This window comes from Sturnus vulgaris, chromosome 4, assembly GCF_052056855.1.
Source record: "Sturnus vulgaris isolate bStuVul1 chromosome 4, bStuVul1.hap1, whole genome shotgun sequence".
NCBI classification, from domain to species: domain Eukaryota; kingdom Metazoa; phylum Chordata; class Aves; order Passeriformes; family Sturnidae; genus Sturnus; species Sturnus vulgaris.
This window is the reverse complement of record NC_142246.1, coordinates 12,105,508-12,129,422: the sequence shown is the minus strand read 5'-3', so window position 1 is coordinate 12,129,422 and position 23,915 is coordinate 12,105,508. Positions and strand designations below refer to the sequence as shown.

Below are 23,915 nucleotides of genomic sequence, written 5' to 3'. Positions count from 1 at the left end.
ATTATTTAATAGATGAGCTTGTCTTTAGGACAAACTTGCTTGTTTGTGTGTTGCAACTCCAAAGACTTAAAGCTTTTGGAATAAAATTAAAAATTCAGTTCAACTGAATCAGTACCATTGTGATAAATATAATAGTTGTGATTTTGTATGACTGAGGGATTAAGGTACCATTTAAATCATAGATAACTACCTACATCAAGTCACATCATCCAAAAGTGACAAGGAAAAAAAAAGAAAGAAAAAAAGTACAATTAAAGCCACGGGATACTCAGTAATGATTGTTTGTGGTGACTAGCTATGATCAAGTACAGCAACATTACTGCTACTGAGTTTTAGCTCAGTAAATATGAATCGGGATATAAAGTCTGTAGCTTTCTCCTCCCCTCTTTTCTCAGGCTCTGTTTAAACAAATTGGTAATTTCTGTTACAATTTACTAATTCCACTGAGAATATTTCAAACGGTGAGATTTTCTGAACAAATTTCTACAGAACCCAAAGGCAGAAACAGGAAAATAAACCTGGGAAGCTGTTTCACATCTGATGGATTATCCACATCTAGTTAGATGAGAGAGGGAACTTGCAATCTGATTCCAGTAGGAATTTTAGCTTGATGATAGAAAGTTGAATTTGATGTCAAAGTTAATTATCAATTTCTAAAGGAAGGTAAGTAGCAACGTAGTGATGTGATAACAGAAACACAAGAGAAAATGGGCATTTAATACGCTTTGTGGCCCACCAGAAATCACCACAACTGACAGTACCACAAGTGACTTTGACCTTTAGCTGAATATTTAAATAGCTTTATATTTATATATAGCTAGAGGGAAGAAAAGGGAAAACATAAATCAGTCTGAGAATAATTTCTTCCTTTCCCACTCTGCTATCTCTGATTTCAGTCTTTCGTAGCATCAGGTCTGAGGAAATACATCCTTTTCTTTCAGTCTTTTCTATCCTTTTCTTTCAGTCTTCTCCTGAGCCCCTCTTTTTTACTGTATATGGTATCTTGGTAGTGTGTTCAAAACTTGCCAAACTCCCGTCCAAAGCATTCACAAGAGATCCAATGCGTGACTGCTGTATAGTTTTCTCTTCTATTGAGCTCTAATTATAATATATTTCCCAGATTTTGCTCACGTGAAATATTTGTTTCAATAACTGTTTCTGTATATAAACATGTATTTTTTTTGGTTTTATATGTTTTAAGCAGGCAAGTTCTGCGTCATCTCACTTTCAAAATTATGAGGAGCAGGCAGGTGGCTGTTAAATTTCATGTATTTTTACTTCCACAATAAATGGAAAATGCTGCAGCAGTTAGATATGAAGTGAATTAATCTTACACTGAAACTCTAATTGAAGCAAGAGAGGAAAAGGTTAAGCAAAAGTTTTCCCACTGTTAAAAAAAATTCAAAAACATCTTTTTGAAGACACTAGTATTACAGTATTAAAAAAAAAAGGGCACACAAATGGAATCTTTTTCTTGCAAGAGAAACTGGCTAGAACCTGAGATAGTTTCTTTTGAGTTGTGTATAAAAATGTTTGATGTATCATGTGGCTGACTACACTTGAAGTCAGAGTAATGAGTCTTTAGTATCTTTTGAATAGTTAATATCTTTCAGTTTCGGGGTTCATTAAACATTAGAAAAATGGGCTTTGTATTTTCAAGTGATCGTCATTTTCTCCAGTCAAGAATAGTTTCAAACGTGTCTGTCTGGTTACGAGGATGTATGAGATTATGTGTAACACCATCTTCCAGCATCCCACTGGAGCCAAAACAAGAGAATTTTTCACAGTGGAAGTACTGGAGAGTCACTGGTGATAGATATATCTGTTAATTTATCTATTGTTTCACTTATGATTCGCTATAATCTTCCTGATTGATGTAAATCAGCAGAAGTTATCACAGACATGTCCTTAATATGATGAACAGCCACTTAACCCGGGTTTTGTTTTCTTCCTTTTAAACAGATGTTTATTCAGATTTTCAAGATATACCTCACAGACTTCCATCGTAAAAAGAAGATTACTGATGATTTGTTGAAGAAGATCCTTTTAAATCAGGAAAATGTAAGTAGGTTTGTTGGTTAATATTTAAGACCAAACAAAATAAGAGTTAATCTTATTACCACAGCACGCCATTTCACCTACCCTTTTTGAACAGCAATGTCATTTGTAATCTATTTCTGGAGAAAATGCAAAGAAACTCTCTTGTTAGTTAATTTTATTCGTTACCTTGTATGCTTTTCCTCCTTGTTGCTGCATGAAATGATCTCTGTAATCTGTTAAAGGTAAAATATTTTGTAGTGGAATCCATTTAAGAAAACAGAACATCTTAAACCTTATTCACTCAGATTCAATGATTTCTAATTATCAAGAGCTTTGTTTGGTCCCAGGTATCTTTGGTGATAATAAAATAGCAGGAAATAAAGTAGCTGTAAAAAGCTCAAGGCTTTCATCAGGGGAAAATACACTTATTTCCCTCATCATCCTTTTTTCCTTCATGTACTTGTGTTGAAGTCCGTGTGCCATTTCTGCACTGGAAGATACATATTGGCATTCAATGTATATTTCAGGTAGAGTCACAGTACTATTTCTAAGGTTATTAGAAGGAGCAAAAAGCTTTACAAAACTGTTGAAAATAGGAGAGCTATTGGTTCCACTTTCCAGTTTAGAGTCACAGAAAATTCAGGATTGAGAAGCACATCTCAAGAGTGTCTGGTCCAGCCTTCTGTAGGAAGCTTTGTTCATGTAAGGTTATCCAGTGCCCTGCCAATCCAAGTCTGGAATGTTTGTACTGAGAGCAGCCTAATCACAGAACTGATGATGCTTTTTTTAGATGGAATTTCACATCTAGGCATTAGTCTGTCAGCTTATGAGCTCCAGTTGTTGAATACTTTGTGCAGTCTCACAATCTGTGAATTACTATAAGGAATCTCTGTAATTGTACCCTATAATTTATATCAGAATGTATTTTGCCTTAAAGCACTCTTCTGTCTTAAATCCTCAGATTTAGTATTAAAGCTTATTGTATTTACTAGATGAAAAGTGAGATTAGATGTGCAAAATTCTTTTACTGGTGGTCTTCTGGTAATGACTTTAAATTATAAACAGAGCTAATCTACAATAGACATGTTTCCTGATAGAGCCTCATCCTCAGTGAAGTTTGATGGCATCGATGTTCTCATGCTCCTATGCTGCTGCAAGCAAGGACTTTATCTGAATAATTAGATGTAGTAATTGCCAGAGAAGTCCAGTTGTTTAAGTGCCAGGATGGGGTTTCTGTGTCCTGTATGATGGAGAGAAAGATCTTGCAAAGCTGACGGTCACAGAGGTGGGATGTCATACAAGGAGCAAGGCTGGTTATGACCACCGTGTAAAAGAGATGTTGGCGATAAGCAACAGTGTCACGTTTTATTGCAGACAGCGTTTTCCTCTTGTAATTCTGCATCATAAAAATTCATGGGATTTTGATGAAATTGTTAGTGAAGGTTGTCAAGCTCTACTTACATTTCTTTAAGGCATAAGGATGTCAAGTTAATGCATTGACAGCAAAAGTGGGTGGTATTGGAAGTCAGTGCTTGCTATGTAAGGCATGTTGCAGCGCAGGAAGAATCCCCCTTTTTGGTATCAACTTACTAAGGAATGGCAGCTAAACTAGTATTTGTCAGCAACATCAGCTTTCAGAAGAAACCACCCTGGTTTCTAAAGGACTGAAAAACTGTAAAACCTCATATAATCATGCAACCCATAATTTGTCCCTTTTGAGCATTACAGGTGTGTTCATTCAGCACTCTGCAGGAATCACTATCTGCTTGTCACCTGGATACTTACCTGAGCTTTCAAATACAGCATGTACACTCATAGCTGCCGTTTAAGATGGGGCACATGCATTAAAATAAAAATATTTGTAGATAGATTCCAGGGGTTATTAGTATAAAAGCTCTTGAAGCAGTGCTTACTAAAACTTGACTTCAGCGGAGATGGACTGTGGTCTTGACTGTACTCACATCCTAGAGGAAATGTATGGATTTGTATTAAGCTTAGTTCAGAGCTGCCATATATCTGGAGATTTTCTTGCTTGCTACAGAAGGCACATTACCAAGAGGCAGAACTTTCTAAACACTCCTGTTCAGCTTCCTTAGCCATGAGCTGGAACTGACATACAGATTCACTCCCAAATTTATAAGTTACGTCTGTTTTTCTGTTTAACAAATCACTTGACTTTTTCCCCCAGGATTTTGAAGAATTACAGAAACAACTTGACTCTAGACTCCAGAATACTGAAATGTCAGGAGCCCATAATTCGGAGTTCCAGACTTTAGAAGACCTAGAAAGGAGGGAAAGGGAATATTCTGAGCACGTCATAGATAATGTAACTTTCTATTTTTTTCTGAAATTTTATTTTAATGGTATTCTTCTGGTGGGGTGCAATCGTTTTGTTGAGTAGTCCACAGTTAGTATTTTATATGTATATGAATCTTTAAAATATTTTTACCCAGCGAAACATTTCCAATTACCTTTGGGTGTTAATATGTTTTTATAGATAAAACATTTTTTAGTGTTTTTTGTAAAACACTACTGTTTTATCAGCTGAGAAATGTCTGGTGCTTGTCTGATGATAAGATTTATTTCAAGCCTATGTATAGCCTGACTTTTAGAAATGTTATCCTAGCACCTTGCTTTTGTCAATCCCTGTAACTGAGTAAGGGAGTAATAAGAGACTACAGGTTTTTTTACCTGAAAGAAGTACTAAGAGTATAGTTGCTGGGCAATGTTTTAGTATGTTCTGTGCATTTATTTAGCAAAGCATTTTTGTTTGGCAACTTTCTGTGTGAGAATATATTTACATTTTTTGATGTGAAAATGTGGTTTGATAGCAGACATTTAATTTTCAAAGTAAAGATTTTTTTTTCCCATGAGTAGGTTCACTGTGTCAGTATAGCTTTCAGGCAAGAAAAATTGGAGGTTAAGAACATTCTATGTATTATTTTCCATTAAACTGAGTAATATTCTTCCCAGGCCTGTTTTTGGAGTTTGAACAAATTGACTACTGATGAAAATGAGAGAGTGACAGCTCTGTGAGCTGCCTGTGCTGATTGACTGTGGCACTTCAGCCCAGGACCAAACAGCCCATCACCTCAGCCTTGGGCCTTTTTCATACAGTAGTTAACAGTCTTTAATGTCGGCTGCTTAAGTGCTTCACTGGGAATTTTCTCACCTTTCTTTTGATTCTCTGGGCCCTTCACTTTATAGTGGAAGTCCTGGTAACATTGAAACATCTGTGTCAAGTTTCTTTAGCGCTTTAAGTTTGCTCAGTGGAAAAATGATTATTTAAAGTTTTCGAGTTACTCATGTAAATATAATTGCTGGCAACCTTGCTGAGTAACATGAGGCATTTATTCACCAGCAGCAATCACCCTTCAATAGGTCTGTCACTCTTGTGCCTGCAGATGCTTGTCATCATATTGAAAATAATTTCCCTCTATGCAGATTTGTATAGATCAGTACCTTGAACTAATCCAGTCTTCTCCTGAGAATATAAAGGGATTTTTGCCATACTCACAGGTGCTGTATTCACATTTTTTTCCAAAACTCATAGATACTTAATAGAAATCTTGGTGATGGATGCGTTTTTTATCTTTATGTGTACAAGTAATCCCACAGAGCACAAAATATTGACAGTTGTGTGCAGTCATGTTTGTGGAATCAGAACCTAAAACTCGGGATTGTCCATACAATAATCTGTCAGAATTGGCACATACACTGTGCTGACACTGCATAAAGTACTTAATTCCAGACAGCAAAGCGCTTATGTAGCATCTAGCTGTGAAAGGTTTTGATGATATAATCTGTAATAATTTTCAGTTTTTCTTTTTTCATAAAAATGTTGTTTGACTAGAATACCTGTTCCTACAGCTAAATAAACTTCACAGAATAAAAGGGATACAGTTTATCTTCTAGGTTTTTACCATCAATACTAAAAACATTATGGATTCTTATAGATGCAATATGTAGAGAATTAAAAAATTCTTAGCTAGTTAAAAAGAATTACTACAGCTATTTTAAAAGGTCAGGTTTGACCTACTGATTATGTGCCACCACCAATATATTATATATATATATAATATATATATAAATTTTGTAATAGTCTCTTTAGCTTTGTGGATTGTTCAGTATAACTACTACTGAGAGCTGTAATCTCAGTGACTTGTATTTCAGTAGACTCATATATATGCCTCTTTCTGTAATGAAATACCAGATGATTAATGAGGGAACATGGGTTGTTTTTTGATTCATATTCCACAGATGGAAGCCTTCTGGAAGCAGACTGACAAAGCCCAGCAGGATTTTTTGGACCAATCAAAATGCTCAAGTGCCAAAGCAACAAAGATGATGATGGATCTGACTGAGAAGATGATTGCAGTAGAAAGCTTGTTAAGTGAATCTCACGACTTGCAGGCGATGGTAAAGTGAAAAAGAAATAAAAGTTGAGACAGATTTAGTCAATCTGAACAGAAAGAATTATGTCAGTGCACAGTCTGTCAGTCCTGCCTCAGGAATGATGTATACTGCTTAATCCACTTGTCTCTTTGAGCTTTATTGCAAAGAGCTCAACTTCCATTGCAGTTTAGAAAGACTCACAGGAGAGTGAACTCTCTGCACTTGAGTTCTAATTCTCAGAACACCATTTAGGTAGTGATATAAGGAAAAAGTATTATTAATGCATCTGGTGAACCAGGAGTGAGAACGCTAGATCTGTTCGATGGAGAATTGTTACTGTGGGCATTATGAAATTCCTTTTTATTTCAAAATATTTATTCCACTTTGACAAATCCTAATTTAAATTTGAGGGTGATTCTGTGTATTCAGTGACTTTATTGGAATTGAAAATTCTTATCATCTCTTAGTGATATGGTCTGAAGAGGGAAAACTGTGCTCATAAATGCACCAGCACTGTGCTTTATGTTGTGTTAAATCTAACAGATCCTTTATTGTTTTTTGCACAGGATATACTGAAAGAGTTACATGTAATTTTTAGATTAACATACAATTGGAATCACTGCATTTATTAGTAATTTGGTGTATAAACAGATACAGTAATTATTAGTTTGTTAGTTTGGTGTCGAAGCAGCTAAGTAGACTGAGCTGGCCAGATATGAAAAAAGTCTTTGCTGCTTGTCACACTTGACCCAGACTAGGCTGCTGTACACTAAGTTCCTTCAGGTGGGCAGACTGCAGATAAGATATCTGGATATAGATATAGGAGATATCCCTGCCTGAAGTCACTGCTGTGATGATGCTGAAATCTCACTGCAGAGGTCATTGTAGGTACATCTCTATTAATTCTCTGACAGTAGGTCAGAGAATCACAGAATCATTTGGTTTGGAAAAGATCCTTGAGATCAAATCCAGCTGTTAACTTGGCACAGCATTGTCAAACTCCTTCTAACCTTGCAGCATTGTTTAAAACAGCTGCACTTTCACCCAGGAAATCTTTCCCTACTGTGACCATGGGCTGCTTCTTTAGTAGTGCAATAAAAGCTGCTAGGCTATAGGCAATTACACTGATTTTTAGTATGTGTACTGAACTCTGTCTGACTGTGTATTTGAAGGAATCATAGCATTATCAGAATCAGGTATCTGTCCTCATTTCAAAATGAGGATGTGTACTGGTTTGCCATATAGTATCTACTGTAGTATAGTATAGTATAGGTCCAGAACTTCCATGTTGTCTTCTGTCCATCTATCCTTCTTGAGTATTTAAGTTTGTTCTACAAGGTTGTTATTATCTTTTCTAGACTTAATGTCTTCTTGACAGCTACATTATTTTTCAATAATGAAAAACACCAATAATTTTAGATTAGCTCTTGCAACTGAACTTGCAATAAACCTGCTGCTAGCCTGCACTGATCAAGACTTTCAGAAGTATTTAAGTACATGAAGATGGTTATTCACATGGTTTTGAGAAGCCTCAGTGGTTTTCTTCGTGGTTTGGGAATCAATAGTTCAATGAAAGGAAAGCACAACCAACGACACATTCTTGGTTTCTAAGCAGGACTTTATGTTTGGTTTAGGACATTCAGGAAAGGTTATTCAACTGGGAGCTTATGGTGAAAATGATTGATTCACTGAAGTCCTCTATACCAGAAGAGTGTAAGGGTAGATTAAATACTGTGTCAAATATTCTGGACCACTTAACTGTAAAGAATAATCTTTCAGTCCGACAAAAGGAAGAACTTCTAACAGATCTGCACAAGGCCTTCTGGGAACAGCTGGCACATTACAGTAATGGTGAGTACTTAGACTGGAGCTCATGACTTACATGACTTCTCATTTAAAGAGTAAAAAAATTACAGCTTCAGCCCTATTTATCTCTCTGTTTGAAAAAGACACTAATGAATTGACCAGGATCAGTTTTATTCTGCAGGGTGTATGTTTGGAATAGGAACTTTGACTTTAGGCCTTTTATGTCTTGTTCCAGGTATTATGAGGTACTAACTCTACAGTTCACATAATCTAATTTCATTAATTTGAATGCAGAAGAATCACACTTGCTACAAGTATTTGTGATATTTCTCCATTTACTGTTCACATACTTGGCATTGCTGGTAATACTTGCTGGCATAAGGCACTGTCTCAGGATTTCCTGCTAGCATGTAAAGCCAGAAGCAGTTGTGCTATCACTCTTCTGAAAAGATAATGTTGAAGCTTATGATCTTCCTATAAATCTCTCTTTTATTATGTCAGGCTAAAATACTTTTAAAATGAAGTCTTTTCCTCTTCCTTTTACATGTCTTCATATTGCCTATCTGAAAAGTACACAATTACAATAAAGACTAAGCTGACTGACACACTGATTTAAGGTTCTCCACGTGTCATTTGTATGCTACCTAATGCCCAATGCTGAGAAATACAGCCCCAGCTTCTCTGATACGTGCTGTTTCAGGGCTCAATGCCTCCCATCAGCACTCACAGAAAATTACAGTAAACGTTTAGCCAGAAAGAAAATAACGATAACTACTTCAACACAATTTCCAGAACTATTTCTGCTACTTTTGGACATGCTTAAAGAAAATTGTCATAGCAAAATGGCATTAGGTTTAGAATTCAGTGAACTGAATAGTCAGAATGAATTGTAGTCTTCTTGCAGTGTGTTCTTGCTGCAGTGCTGCTCACTCACTTTGGGCTTAGTGGTGATAATTTTTGCCTTATCTCCCAGTCATGAATTCACAGAATCACAAAACGGTTAAGGCTGAAAGACTTTCTGGAAGTTGCGTGGTGCACCCTGTCTGCTCAATCAGGTTGAGCTACTGTTGGTTGCCCAGGATCACGTTCAGACAGTTTCTATCTCCAAGAATGGAGACTCCACCTGGGCCACCTGTTCCTGTGCTCAGTCATCCTCATGGTAAAAGGAACCTCTGTGTTTCAGTTTGGCAGCTGCCTCTGGTTGTTTCGTTGGGCACAGCAGAAAAGAGTGACTGTGTCTTCTTTGTACCTACTCTCCAGGTGTTTATATATATGCTCAGATCCACCCTGAGCCTTCTCTTCTGCAGGCTGAATAGCCTCAGCTCTCTCAGCTTTCCTTCATAGGAGATGCTCCAGTCCATTCATCATCTTTGTGGCCCTTTGTTGAATTCTCTTCAGTTTCTCTTTGTCTCTCTTGTACTTGGCTGTGGAGTCCAGAACTGGACACAGCAGTCCAAGTGTGAATCCTTTCCCTCCACAGCACTAGCCAGAGGTGAATGGAGGGAAAGGATCTCCTCCCTCTACCTGCTGGCTTATGTTCAACCTGGTGTCCACCAGAACCCCCAGGGCCTTTCCTGCCAAACTGCTTTCCAGCTGGGTAGTCCCCAGCATGTGCTTGTGCCTGGGCTTAATCCTCCCCAGGTGCAGCACTTGGCACTTCCCATTGTTAAACTTCAGGAGATTTGCATCAGCCCATTTCTCCAGCTTGTCAAGTGCTCTATGGATGGAAGTACAAGCATGTGTGGTGTATCAGCCACTCCTCCTATTTTTTGTGCAGTCCAGCAAAGTTTGCACTCTGTCCCATCATCCAGGATATTAATGAAGCTACTGAGCAGGATTGCACTCAGTACTGACCCCTGGGGTACACCGGTAGGTGCTGGCTTCCAGGTGGACTTTGAGCAAGTTTTCAATGCATCTCACTGTCTGCTCATCCATCCTCTTCTCTGTGACAATCTGTCAGGAAACATCAAAAACCTACCTGAAGTCAAGGTACCAGTATCCACCACTCCCCTATCATCTACTGAGCCAGTTACTTCATCATGGAAAGTGCTGCAGACTTGGTCCTCTTTTGGAATATCTAGCTGTGTGGACAGTTTGCTGATATTCACAAATACATGTATATTGTGATATAGTTTGTTTCATGGATGTTTGCTTCTAAAGCTATCTATGCCTAGTTCATAGTTTTCGCATAGGTTCAGCCACTAACATTCTTTAAGCATAAATGGGTGTCTCTGGGTGATTTTTCCTTCTTTTTGTCAATTTTCACTTGTTCCAAAGCAAAAATACCTCTGTCAAGGCTTTATTTTGTGCAAAGTAGGTGTTTATAGTTATATATAGCTATATATTATAGTTGGTACATCCTGTGCAGAAGAACATTATCAACCTCTTGGTTTTAGGTAGAAATGAAATGTGCTTTTAAAAAAATTATCTGGAGTGCAACATTTATTCCAATGGAGTCTAATGTTGACCTTTCTTATGAGCTCCTAAATACAGAAGTTAAACTGTACCTATAATTTACAAACAGAGCACAAAGCCAGCAAGACTGTGCTCCTAGGATACAAAACAAGGAAATAGTAAAGAATCAATAGTGTTTAAAACACTGCTACATTTATTTGAGTGATATTTTCATTACAGGCTTTCCTGTACTTTTGGTGCACTTTCAAGTGTTCTGTCAGTGCATCATCAGCCTGTGGATAAGCACAATAAATTAGCATGGAGAATAAATAGTGTTCTTGGTGCTGCAGTACTGTGCTCCTTTCGGTTTTTTACAAAATAATTTCTCATAGTTAAAGCAGCTTGATATAGTGGCAGAACAGCAGCCACAGGTAACTGTTCTTTTGCATTCCCCTGTACCTACTTTTGTCAGAAGTGAAGTACTGCTCTGGGGCAGGGCAGCTGGGGGAAATGAATAAAATTCTTCTTAGGTGGACAGGCAATGAGACATGAAGTGACAGAACATTTAAAGCACCAATTGCACTGAGCAGCCCAGGATGCAAATAGACTCATGAATTTATACATCACTTGGAGCTACAGGGGGAATGAAGCAGGGAGGAATTTAGTCACAAATAGTTCACATTACTAGCACGAAATTGGAGGGACCTTGACAACTTTTACTGCAGGTTCTTGGGTGAGTCACTTTAGAAGTCTGATATGTATGGCTGCATGCCAGTTCAAACTAATCTGACCTAGCACTGCTTTAGACCTTTTCTCCCCACCATATGTTATCCTTGCAGCAGCATTTGCGTATCTGCAATTAGGTAATGAGCCATTTACTGGCCTTCCTGAAGCAGAAGGGGGAGGTCTGGGGTGCTGCATGAGGAAACCCATTTCTTGAACTAACACACTGCCTTTGCATAAACAGCAGCACCAGTGAAAGGGAGGGTGCAGGATGGTAGCAGTCCAAAAAAACCTGATAGCTTTAAGTGCCATGTAACAGTCTAGAAGTTCACATCTGAAAAGGCCGTCAGGATAAGAAGCAAATTTCAAATCCTGCAAGGTGATTACTTGTCTATTTCACTCACTAACAGATTTCTGTGAGCTTCTGTTGTGTGACAGTAGCAGATGCTTCTTTCTCCCTGTGGAGTTGTGGTGCCTAATTGTTTGTGGTTTATGTTCCAGAATGCATGCAGCAAAGTAAAGACCTGATCTTGAAACGGCTGGAGTGCCGAGCAAAGAAGAAGGAAGAGTTCAAACGCAGACAGGAAGCTGAACAAGAGAGTCTCCTTAGCAAAACTTTTCTTACTGAAGATGCTCATAATTTTCTCAAGGTGAACAAGTAAAAGCTTATTTTCTCTGTTCTGTTACTTTTTAACACCAAATGTATTGCAGATATCTCCCAGTTCTGTAATACTGGGAATTCTGTGTCCTCGTGAGAATCACGTGCAGTAGCACAGGTGGACAGGGTCAGAACCTCTGTTGCCATGGCTTTTCCTGTAGTGTTGGTGTTGTTGCATTGGAACAGAATGCCAATGGGGTTAATGCAAAATTGCATGTTTTGTAGAAAACATCTTTTACTTAGATACTGTGTGTTTACTTCAAGACAGGAAGTATGTGGAGGAAAGTATCAGGCCTGCATAACAGAAGAATACAGTCTGCACTGATCTAATTGCTTTTCTATGAGTGGGGTTACTGAGGCTCAAAAGACTTACCAAATTTCAGAGAAATGGAAGAAAAACTAATTATGATCTCTGGCAGGATGCCTTAGAGAAGGTTTGTAGTTGATAATTTAATATGGTATACAATGGCCAGTGTAATGTTTTCATGGTCATATTTTCTGGAGAAATTTGTTATTATTGTTCCAAATGAATATACAAAATCAGAGTTCTTAGCTGTAAATGCTGCAAAATTCAAGTACCTGCTGAGAACTGCAAACCCAAGTTATTAAGAACCAAGAAAAAAAAATCCTCAATTTTCATGAAAAGAAATAATTTAAGGTGAAAGTAGGTACATCCAGCAGCGTTAAACTTTTGATGAAGTCTAATAACTTAGATAAAATTACTGTTTGAGAGGACTCAGATTCCAACTGCAGCAAACTGTCAAAATATATTGATCTTAACACTGCAATTTTGCTCTGTGGAGTCATATTCTTTAATTATATTGTATGAATTGGATAATGCATTTACTGTTTCTTTATGCACACCTGCCTGGCAACACCTCACTTCCAAACAAGTGGAGCACTTCTTGCATCTTTGGCTTTTCATAACTTGAGACAAATAATGCCGTTACACATTTTTGTAGCCAGTGTGAACTTGTGAGTGTATTTCCCTTTTATACATCATTGGACACTCTTTGACACATCCCAGATTCATTGAAAAAAGCTTAAAATTTTCCATCAAGACCCCTTCCCTACAAAGGTAGAGCCACACAGCTTTGTGCAAGAGATGCTCTATTCTGTACGCCTTATGAGTAGATCATTAGTCTAGAGTTTAGCTAAGTCTACTCAACAGTCTTCTGACAGGCTGAGCAGGGAGGGGCAACTTGCACTTCATGCTGCAGGACAGAACACAGTTGAGTCTTAGGATTATGAAATGCCTGTGTACAAATTATGAAAGTCAGAAATTTACGCCTTTCTGCTGCACAGTGGGAGAGTCTTTTGTCCCAGAACAGATGGGGTCTTAAGTGCAGAAACTCTTTGAAGAATAAGAAAAATTTGTACCTGCAGCTCCCATGGTTTGACTTAAATAGTCCAGTAATTATTTTGTGAGAACAATCCACTTGGCACTGAGGAGCTATTTTAAGTTTGTTTCATAATTTCACAGCCAGCCCAATAGTGAAGGATTTGGTCCCAAAGCCTCACCATGAGCCCAGAGCTGTACCCACCAAAACCACTTATTTTCTCTGCCATTCCCCCATCACCTCATCAAGGGGTTCACACCACCATGGTAGCAGCCTTGCCAGTAACTGACCTCTGCTGAATTTTAAGTGGTTGCCGATTATGATAGTGGATTTTGCAATAAACTTCATTCACATCAGATTGTTGTGAACACAAGTAGGGTGGTAACAATTGAGTTGCTGCAGATCTGTTTTTTTTTATGAAACAGAATGAGATACATACTAAAGGTCAGAGTTCCTGTATCATTCTTTCTCCTTCGTTTATGTTTCTGTTGGAAAAGGAGCATTTTGTCTTTTACTGGCAGAGAATACAGGACTGATCAGTGAAGAACACAAACCATAAAGTGTCAATTACAGTAATCCAGTCTGGCTCTGCCTGTCCTCTGTGGACATACAAGTTATAACAGTTAATTTGTCAAATACTGTCATAATGTATGGCTCCATGAGATGTGTGAACTTTAAAGTCTACCTCTAGAAGAATGATGAATAGTTTATGATCCTCTTTAGAAGAGCTCTATTGACATACCTAATGAAGAAAGCCATATTTAGCATGGGAGAGAAAGGGAGCACTTGGTAGATTAAATCAAAATATGGAATATTTATGTATAATGCTCCTCATTAGCCTGTAGATTGAGGTAGTATTTGTGAAATGTAATCTTCCATGAGCCTGCCAACACATCCACAATCACAGTCTTCACTTGAAGAAAAAAAATTGCATCCCTGTTGAAACTGTGGCCAAGGACTAAGTCAGGACCACGTCACAGATCAGCATTTTAGGAACCACCACAGGACATGGTGACCAACCTCAGTGCAAAAGCCCTGTACAGTGTGATACAGCTGTAACTCAGGTGTCTCATGATGGTGTCAGATGGTTGTTCTGCATCTCATAGTAATAGCTGTGAAATAGTGATATTCATACACTGGAAAGCAGTTTTAAATCAGATACTTTCACGTGTTTTGTAGTAGTATGTACATACTATTTAACCCCATATTGCCAAGGCTAAGGAATTCTATACTCAAGACTGGATAAGCTCAAATTAAGGTGGTAAGGCAGATTTCATTTCTCTCTGAGTCATGGTTCCAGATAAACAATACTGTTGTAGTGATACATGGGAAGAGCATCAAGGAAGAAAAGGGAAGGATCACAAGAAACTATTAAGATTTTTTCATCTATTTAGATATACCTACTATGTTTCTTTTAGGCTTACCACGAGCTGATAGAGAAACACTGGCAAGCACAGTGGGATCTGGAGGAAGAGGATGACTGTGAGAGCACAGAGGCTGTCGCCGATCTCTACAAGGTGCCACTTCTCGTGATAAATGTCATTTGCTAAATTAATTTTGAAGATCGCCTAACCCTACTACAGGGGTCAGGTCTTGGGGTAGATTGGGGAATCAGCACCAGGAACTGCAGCTTCAGAAAGCTAGGCTGACAAAGCAGAAGATTGAGGCAGGACAGTCTTCCATATAAGTTTGCCTTTTCCATAATCTTTCCAAAACACTATGTTTTCTAATCTCATATTAGTCAGCAAATGTCAGCATGGTCTGCCAAAACATGCTGCCCAGGTGGCTGACAAGGTTGCAGTAATGTTGAGAGCATACAATGTCTGTCATTACTACCAGGAGGGAGATTTCATTTCTGTGGCATAATTATCTCTTCTGCTGGATCATACTATTCTAGTGAACTTAACTACATCTCCAAATACAGTCTTTTTATTCATTTCTCACAGAGAAATTTTTTTACTCTAGTTAGTTCTCTGAAGGAGGTTCAGATCTTTGGTGTAAGTAATATTTTTTACATTTCTTTTTGTTAGTGATTTGGAAAATTCTAGATGCTTCATGCTTTTGCATCATCTTTAATTATTTTCTGTCTGTGCAGAAAAAATGTGATAATATGATCTATCTGGTGAAGCCCAAAACCATAGTCAGTAGTGACCTTTAATTAGGCTGGAACTAATCAATTTCAGCTCAACAGGATCCTTGTCATGATTAATTATGGCCAGATCAGGAAGTTGTAGAAACTTGTGGTACCTATCACACAAGGATATTATACCCATACAATCTTAATTAGCAGTAGTCCACATGCCCTTTTTCAAATTCATTTGATAAAAAAAAATAAAGCCACTCTATTTAGAACAAATAGTTTTGCCATGTTTTTATGTAATATTGCAAGCAACAGACAACTTGGGAAAAACTACTGTTTTGAGACAGGAAAGGTTTGCTTGGAAGGATATACCAGTGAATCAGAGTAGATTAAATGTACAAAGCTATGTAATATAAAAAAAGTAAACGTTTGCTGATATTACTGTGCTCAGTTTATCATCCATAGTTACTAACTTCTCCATCCTCTTCCTCAATTCATCTGGAGTCTGGAGACTAAACATTCATTTTTTTATCCTACACGGTTCCACCTCATTTGTGAAATTATGCTGCTTTACTTTACTGTGTACTCTGCTGTAGTAACACTAACAACAGACTGAAAATCCTATTTCTTTCGCTACTAAGCTAAGTTTTCTTTCCCACTAATGGTTTGGGTGAATTAAGTTTTTCTAGAATTGCCAGGTTGCCAGGAGAACTGCACAAACTTGAACTCTGCCAGTTCACCCAGCTCTAGGCCATTATATTCCATATTACAGCTGCTCTCCTATGACTAGATCCAAACACTGCCAGACATGAAAAATTGCAAGTTTTTCCAACTGGCGTCTGTTAAACGAGAGTCCACAAATTTTTATTTCAACATTTTTTTTCTGTAATATAGCATTTTTACTGTAATATTTAATATCATGAGCAACTGCACTTTCTCCCCTTAACCTCAAATACAGATACTGTGAACTGTTTTAGGAGAAGAGGCTGCTTTTGAATATACCTTGTAAACTAGAAAGAAGAGATAATAAAAATGAGAATAGCCCCACTGAAGGTAAATGGGGCTATTCTGACTTCTACAGCTGAGGACAGTGCAGCGATTACATGTTTTCCATAACCAGGGGCATGAAAGCAAAAGTAGACCTGCTGTTAAAGGATGGAGGTGCATCTCACAAACACAACGCCTTTGGTTCTCTCTCTGCTCCACCACACATCCAGAGCAGAAGTTCAGCATGAACAAACAAGTCTTTCTCTGGGCAGCAGGACTTCACCTCTTCACTTAGTTGCTCCAGATTTGTCATAGGACGAAGCTGCTGCTACTAATGGGGAAGGCAAGGTAGCAGTGGGAAGATGAGAGGGATTTGAGATCCTCCACAGTGCAGTTATATGACTGCAGCTCAAGTAGACAAACAAAGAGGCATTAACAAGCTGGGCACCAGCAAGCCTCAGATGGCAGCAGTCAGCTCTGTGCTACAAGACCTGTGTCCTCGCTGGGTTTCGACCATACTCTTTTGTAGAACCAGCTAGTTTGGACTCTTCTCTAAACACTGCAAAGCTTGATGTTGTCTTTCTGGAAGATTTGCACTCCTTGAAGCTTAACTGATAGCCATTTACCTTGCAAATGAAGAAGCTGAAACATGATCTCAGTGAAAAAGGTGATACTAAAATATAAGAGGTCGCCATGTGACTGAACAGGGGGACAGAAGAAAAGGTGTCACTAACCTGTAAGTGCCACTCCTGTCTGGAAGATCTTTAGTTTGTTCTCTGGGTGTTCTTCTAAGCCCTTACCAAATTTCTATGCCTTTTCCATTTTTTCATTTTTCCCCTTTTAAGCAGATCAAGATAGATTTATATAACCCTGTAGCACTAGGGAAGTCTGTACTGCTACAGTACATAGAAGAATTACCCAAATTGATGAATAAATATGTAAAAATTCAATGATCTGGAAGCTGACTGTGTTTGCATAGAATAATTGAGTAGGTTTGTTTTGTGTACGCATGAATAAATCAATTAAAATGATTTAACCAAGGTCAACAGAATCTGTTGACGCCTGGAGTGAATGAATGAGTTATATTTGGAGGATAGTGTAAGATTTTTCAGCCATACTAGTGGATTAAAATAGTGTGCTGTAGGTGAATAGTCTGTGTCTAGGCACAGGCTCCATAACTAATTTTTGAAATGTGTGTTGAAGAATGGGGGCAAATTATTTTGATTGTTACAGTATATCATAACTCAAGGAAAAATTCTGCAAAGCACAATTGAATGGATCAGCCTCATATTTTCATAAACAGGGTCTGTGGAGTTATCCTGTATACAAGGATTTTGTGTTGTTTTTACCATAATTTTCTATTACATGACAGCAATAGCACACTAGCCACCCCACTCCCTGCCCCAATATATCCAGTTCTGTTTCTCTTGAACAGATTAATGGCTATCTCAAGTCTGTCGCAAGTTTAACATATCAGATAGTCACCAACCTTTAATGTTTTCCCTCTTTTTGTTGTTGTTGTTGTGTAAGCTACCCATATGTTTCAGTAGGGAAAGGAGAAGTGAAGAGGTTGGAGGACAACAGTTCATTATTAAGAAAATAGAGTTGCAGATTGCACAAAGGAAATCAATTAACAGCTAGGAATTACATAGTATGTTGTAGATAAGTCTTTCTCCTCTGCCTTTATTTCAAAACCATCAAAACACAATTTATTGTCATTTATAATTCCCTTTTGCTGATAGCAGTTCACCAGAATGTTATTTCATTTGGCTTGACAGGGAAATGAAATGCACAAGAATTTAGACTAAAAGCTATTAAGTCATGAATGTTGTCAATGGGCAAGGCAGTAGACATTTTATGAATTGGTAGACATAAATGTGAGTTTGAGGAAAAGTATTTGATTTTTTCCTTTGTTAATAAAAGGGAGAAAAAATATTTTTAACAAGATAAAATGTACAGATTCTTAGAGACTTATTCTTTCATTACTTTCCTTATGTAATTCTGTTAACATGAGATGTGTTTAGGGATGCTGGACTGCATTTTTGAGTACGAAGAGCTGACATCTCTTTAAGGGAAATCACTCAGTTTGTCTCAGTTGGAAATCGCTATCAAGAGACCTCCACCTCAAAGACTCACTTTTGAAATTTTTACCCTGTGATTTACCCAAAAATATAGCATCATCTGATAGATTAAATCTGTGAACTCATACCATAGGAGCCCATTCTAACTCTGAGTTTGGGCATTATTAGATTTGTTTTGATTGCTTCAATCAAAGCTGATACAAGATGTCTGATATGGGTTGCCTTCATTCTAAAGTTTTTTTCTTGACTTACTGCAAGAGGAAATGCATAAGAAAATGTACTATACCACTATAAAGATTCACAATTGGCAAATAGTTAGATCTCATGAAGGACTTAACCCTTATCCAAAGACATATTTCTAAAAAAGGAGTACCAACAGAGAATATTGAAACTGCCTCCTGAATAAATCAAAGACCAGTGAGGGAGCAAGACTGAAATTTCAATTAACCTCTATTTTAAATGTGTGGAAATAAAGCAGTGGGGCTTTTTTATTAATTTGTGCTAAGGATGACTTCACTGTCACTGTGCTGTATTGATATTATTGACGCTTTAAAGCAGGTAGGGTTTTCGTTTTCCAATTGACTTTCCAGAATTCTTCACGTGGAAGAGAGAAGTACATGCAATCAGCTTTTCCCCATTTCAAGTGAGTGTATCTTCTGAGTGTATGTGAAGTATCTTGTAGTGGCCAGTGGTCCGTGTGCCCAGTGTCCCAGAATTTTTGATGTATTTATGGGATGTGTGATCAGAGTATTGAATCCCTGTCCTAAGATTCAGTGTGGGTTGGGAGTTGAATCTCTTTACCTCCTAACCAAATGTCCTGGCCACTGAGCTTCTAGAGGCACATGCAACAGTGTTCTACATCTTTGATCAGATACTTCAATTCCCTTAATAAAATGTATCACAAGTTAACAAATAGCTGTGCAGTTGCCTCTTTGAGATAATATATATTTTTCAGTGGCTGGTATGTAAAATAAACTACAACCAGCCTTTCTAAATACATTTTTCTGCTTCACAGTTTCACTCTTCATTCGTCTCTAGGAACCTTTTAATCATTTAGGTTTAAGCGGGAGAATTAATATTGCTGTATGGGGAAATTTGATAAGCTATGTATTTCCCCTGATTTTTGACAAAATTATATATTTACTGCCTTGTTTAAAATTCAGATGCACTCAGCATTTAATCTAAGCCCGTTTTATTTCCATGTATACCCCATGGTATTTCTTTATGCTTGATGTATTTCTCTGGGGATTTTTTGAAAAGCTTTGAGATTGACTGCCAGGTACTACAAACAGGTTCATTCAATACCGCAATCAGCTATTCTATTTATGGAATCAATTTGAATAAATTTCATTAAGTCAAAACCCTAAAAACAAGAGATGGCATATCAGGAAGCTTGTAAAAAATATTTGTAGAGACTCTAGTCCAAAAATAAGATCCTGGAAGCAGTACTGATTTCCCTTTTCTTTCCATGGAAAATAACTTTTATAATACATGGTGTGCCATCCCTGCTCGCAGACAGACTTTATTGCAGTTTGAAATCAAGTACATTCCTTAGAGTACAAATAGTTTGGAACTATTTTGTTAGCTTGAGTCGCTGGGTAGAATTCAATCACATCTGCAATCTTTCCTAAATGTAGACTTAGTATTTCCCCTCCCAAGTTTTAAAAGGCTGTTCTTCCACTTTTTTCAAGTGCTGCATTAAACAGTATGGCCACTATGTGGTATGGCCTCTGTGTACAGCATGCTGTCCTCTTAGGTCTGGCATGCAGGGACTGCCTGGGCTCTCATGTCCATGTGATCATCGCATTAATGAGGTGATATAGGTAAGTAATTTTCTGGGAACAGGACCTAATCACGTTTTTCTTCAGTAACTGTCCCACTGTGGTCGTGCCAAAGGTGAGCATACAGTATAATTTGAAGGTGCAGGGGGTACAGGCAGAACAAAATGGCATTGACAACAAGGAACAAAATACCATATTTTTGTTCTCTGCAAAATACTTCATGGCAAATAATAACACAGAGCTGTGAGCATGCCAGGGAAATGCTATCAGTTCCACAGCAAAAGCTGTTCAAAAGGGATTTAGCTGCCATTGTTTAAGAATAGAATTCCTTAACACCCTGCCTGAGATCTTTTGATCTACCACAGTAGAAATGCCACGGACTCCTCTAGACTCCTTCTGAACTATTTCAGACCCAATAGAAATTCTTTTATCACTGAACACCTACTAAAGGCAGGAGAATTAAGATGCCTTGAAAGGCTGGTAAAGCTCCGAGTGGAGATGGCTTACAGAGATAGAGCCATTATTCATTAAATGTTATATGGGATATGTAGATTGGAAATGCAGTATCTTTGAGTTTATGTTAAATCTGAGAACTTGCAGTCTTGGATTTTAAAATAACAACAGAAGAGAGAATTCAGGCAAACCATTTGGCATTGTTTTTCCAAGCTAAGCCAGGCCCACAACTACACAGATGATTAGGAATTTACAAATCATGCCTCTTATTGTAACAAGAACTTGTAACTATAATAATTAAGGAGTAGGGGCAATAATCCTTCAGCACAGGATGCACCTGTGTAGCAAATGTTCCCTAATGATACTGTCATGTCTAGATTGTGAGCAATCACTAGAAATGGGAGAAGTGTTATCAGAAGTTAGATATTATGTTGGTCTTTGACTACTAATTCCCATACTCATGCCCAGTACTCATTTTCAAAAAGGCTTAGATCAATTTGCAAGAATTCAGAATACTGTGAGATTAAACAAGGCCAGTGGGAGCTGGATTCTGAAAATTGTGCATTCTTTAAACAGGTAAGAGAGTGGAAAGAGCTGAGACAGCTCAGCTCAAAGGCGTAGTGAATATGTTTTGTAGTGTTGTGCCTCAATTTTATCCATAAGAAGAAGTTACTGCAGGGAGCTGTTAAGCTATTTATTGTTTGTGAAACAGCTAATTAATATGGTGATTAGCATCCTAGAGGGATCATAGGAGGAAAATAATAATTTAGTACTCAGTGCACAGCTTGTATATTTTACAATAAATGAGAAATATTAAAATATTTTTCAGAAATCAATCAGTTCAAGGGGTATGAACATGGAACATGGAACAGATAAAGGCACTGTGGAAACATTACATGAACCCCAAATGTATCATTATGGGGGCACAGAACTATATTTCACATTCAACCTAACTTTTGGTCTTTATTTCTGAGTTACTGTCCTTGCACTTTAACATTCTCTTTTGTTTTTTGTGGGGTTTTTTATTATAATTTTTTAGTATTTTGTATTTTATAATTCAATATCTAGCAGTTGGAATGCGCTCTTACACAATAATGCATTATAGCAGTGTATGCCCCCCCCAAAAATTCCACAAGAACTTTTGTTGCCTATGAGCTGCAGACAAGCTTATTTGACATCTAAATAAATATCCCTGTGTTTCTATAGAAAGGTTCTAGGTTTTGATAATCTAAGAAATTAAACCTGTATTTAAAAGAAGGCAGAATCTAGACGACCTGACTTGTTCTTTTTATAGGAATCCTTAGAAGAGTTTTAAAAATATTATCAGTATTCTAAAGAAAAGAAAGAAATATATGTCTTTTCAAGAGGTTTAACACTGGTTTGTAATGAAAGCAAGTCCAGCTAGGTAGTAAAGCTTTTTGAACTGGTAGCATCATGCGGCGCTCACACAAAAATAGCTCCTCATCCTGCAGGAATACTGCAGTGTCCATGTGACTTTCCAGTGTGGTTTTGTTCCCTTTTCAGCTGGGAAAGCTACCTGTCCCCACTTCTTCTCCCCAGGAATTATCTCAAATGGCACTAAGTTTGCCAACACAGCTCCTAACATCACTGTGTATTTGACAGTGAAACTAGAACAGTTTTTAGCTTGGATGCCATCTGACTAAATCACCCCAAAGCTTCTTGTGAGTGAAACAGCCTCAGCAATTAGAAACTGTTCATATGGGACTAGTTTTGTTAAAACTGCGAGAAGATATTTGTTTTCCTAGACTTGTAACTATTCTGCATCAGGATGAATTTGAATAATTTTGTTCTTCAGGCACTGAAGAGTGTCATACTTTGAAATACCAGCTACTGACATGACTAATGTCACTTTTATCTAGCTAAAGGCCATACCATCCCTTTTAACTCTTCCTTCTTTCTTCATTCATTTCATACCAGCACTTGAGAAAATATGCCTGTGAGGTGTTGTGCCAGATTGTTTCTACAGCAACTTTCAAAGTAGGTGTTCTTATAGCACATCACCATAGCCAGTAAAACAGACATTCTTTTCTACTGCAATCACATGTGAGCAACGGTTAGGGCACAGGGTCTCACGTGCTATTGCCACTGTTGCATTTTAAATGCCTTGTGTAGCTTTAACCAAAACATTTAAATTGTTCCATCTACAAAACCCAATCTTTTTAACTCAAGCCTTAGTGGCATTGGATTTTAGCTCTAGGATTTGGTCACCAGCCCAGTGTATTCACATGGTTCCCTCACTGGCATCAGTCATGGAACATGCAGGGAAACGGCTCCAAAGGGCTGAGGGTTCACTCTGTCACTTGTTTCTCTCTGTCCTTTTCTGTCCCTCTGTTAGGAGCTGTACTCTAAGGCTTCCCATGCCTTAGCAGAGTTGGTGACGGACCTGTTTCTTCAGACCCTGCCTGCAGTGACCAGCCTCTCTGTAAGAGAATGTGAGCTTCTGAAAGAGGAATGGCAGGAGAATTTGGTTCCTCAGCTGGAGAAATGGAAGAACCACCACCAGAGACGCTGGAAGCTTTTCCAGGAACAGCTACTGCAAGAAAAAGAAGTAAGATCCATGTTATGTTTTGAGATCTCAGTGTCTAAAAAATGAGATACAGAAAAAATTTATTAGAATACTTACCTGTGAGGAGTGTTTAGTGTATATATATACAGCCTGGTCCACACACAGCTCTAGGTTGAGGAGGAGCAGTTTTACCAGCAGAACGGAGTGAATGTGTATGCTGTGCATGTAAGCTTGCATAGAGGAGTCAGAGAGTAATTACTGAACATCTGTCCACAGTGTTTGACAGCTTTGTCAGCACATAAACACTTTCTGGCAAGGCTGCTCTCTGATGTCCTCAACTCTTGGCATCCACAGAAACATTTTAAAAAAACCTTCACCACGTCTGTTTGGAGAGTTTTTGCATAAATATGGTTTACAGACAAGGAAGCCTTGCAATGATAAAGACTTCCAACTAATTTTTATATATTAATGCTATAATAACTGAAAACATATGATACATATTTTTATAAACTTACTCTGCTCTGCAAAGGTGAAAAAACACACATCCAGCTTTCCTGCTCTGTGTGTGCCCCCCATAGGGGGCATTGACACCAGAGGAGAAAACAAGAGTAAATGCTGAGACAGATGTCTTTAGCGTCAGTCTGAGGCTC

At 37.9% G+C, this 23,915-nt stretch overlaps 1 protein-coding gene across 6 annotated transcripts in view; it reads left to right on the top strand.

The window, feature by feature from the left end:
- Positions 1-23,915, top strand: part of EVC (EvC ciliary complex subunit 1) — a 49,451-nt gene that overhangs the window by 7,663 nt on the left and 17,873 nt on the right. For all 6 annotated transcript variants that reach the window (XM_088163145.1, XM_088163149.1, XM_088163144.1 and 3 more), the window contains exons 6-12: positions 1,963-2,061; positions 4,229-4,366; positions 6,301-6,459; positions 8,070-8,286; positions 11,860-12,008; positions 14,775-14,873; positions 23,095-23,307. In XM_088163145.1, the coding sequence (XP_088019271.1) occupies positions 1,963-2,061; positions 4,229-4,366; positions 6,301-6,459; positions 8,070-8,286; positions 11,860-12,008; positions 14,775-14,873; positions 23,095-23,307 (1,074 nt within the window). The remainder of the gene's footprint in view (positions 1-1,962; positions 2,062-4,228; positions 4,367-6,300; positions 6,460-8,069; positions 8,287-11,859; positions 12,009-14,774; positions 14,874-23,094; positions 23,308-23,915) is intronic.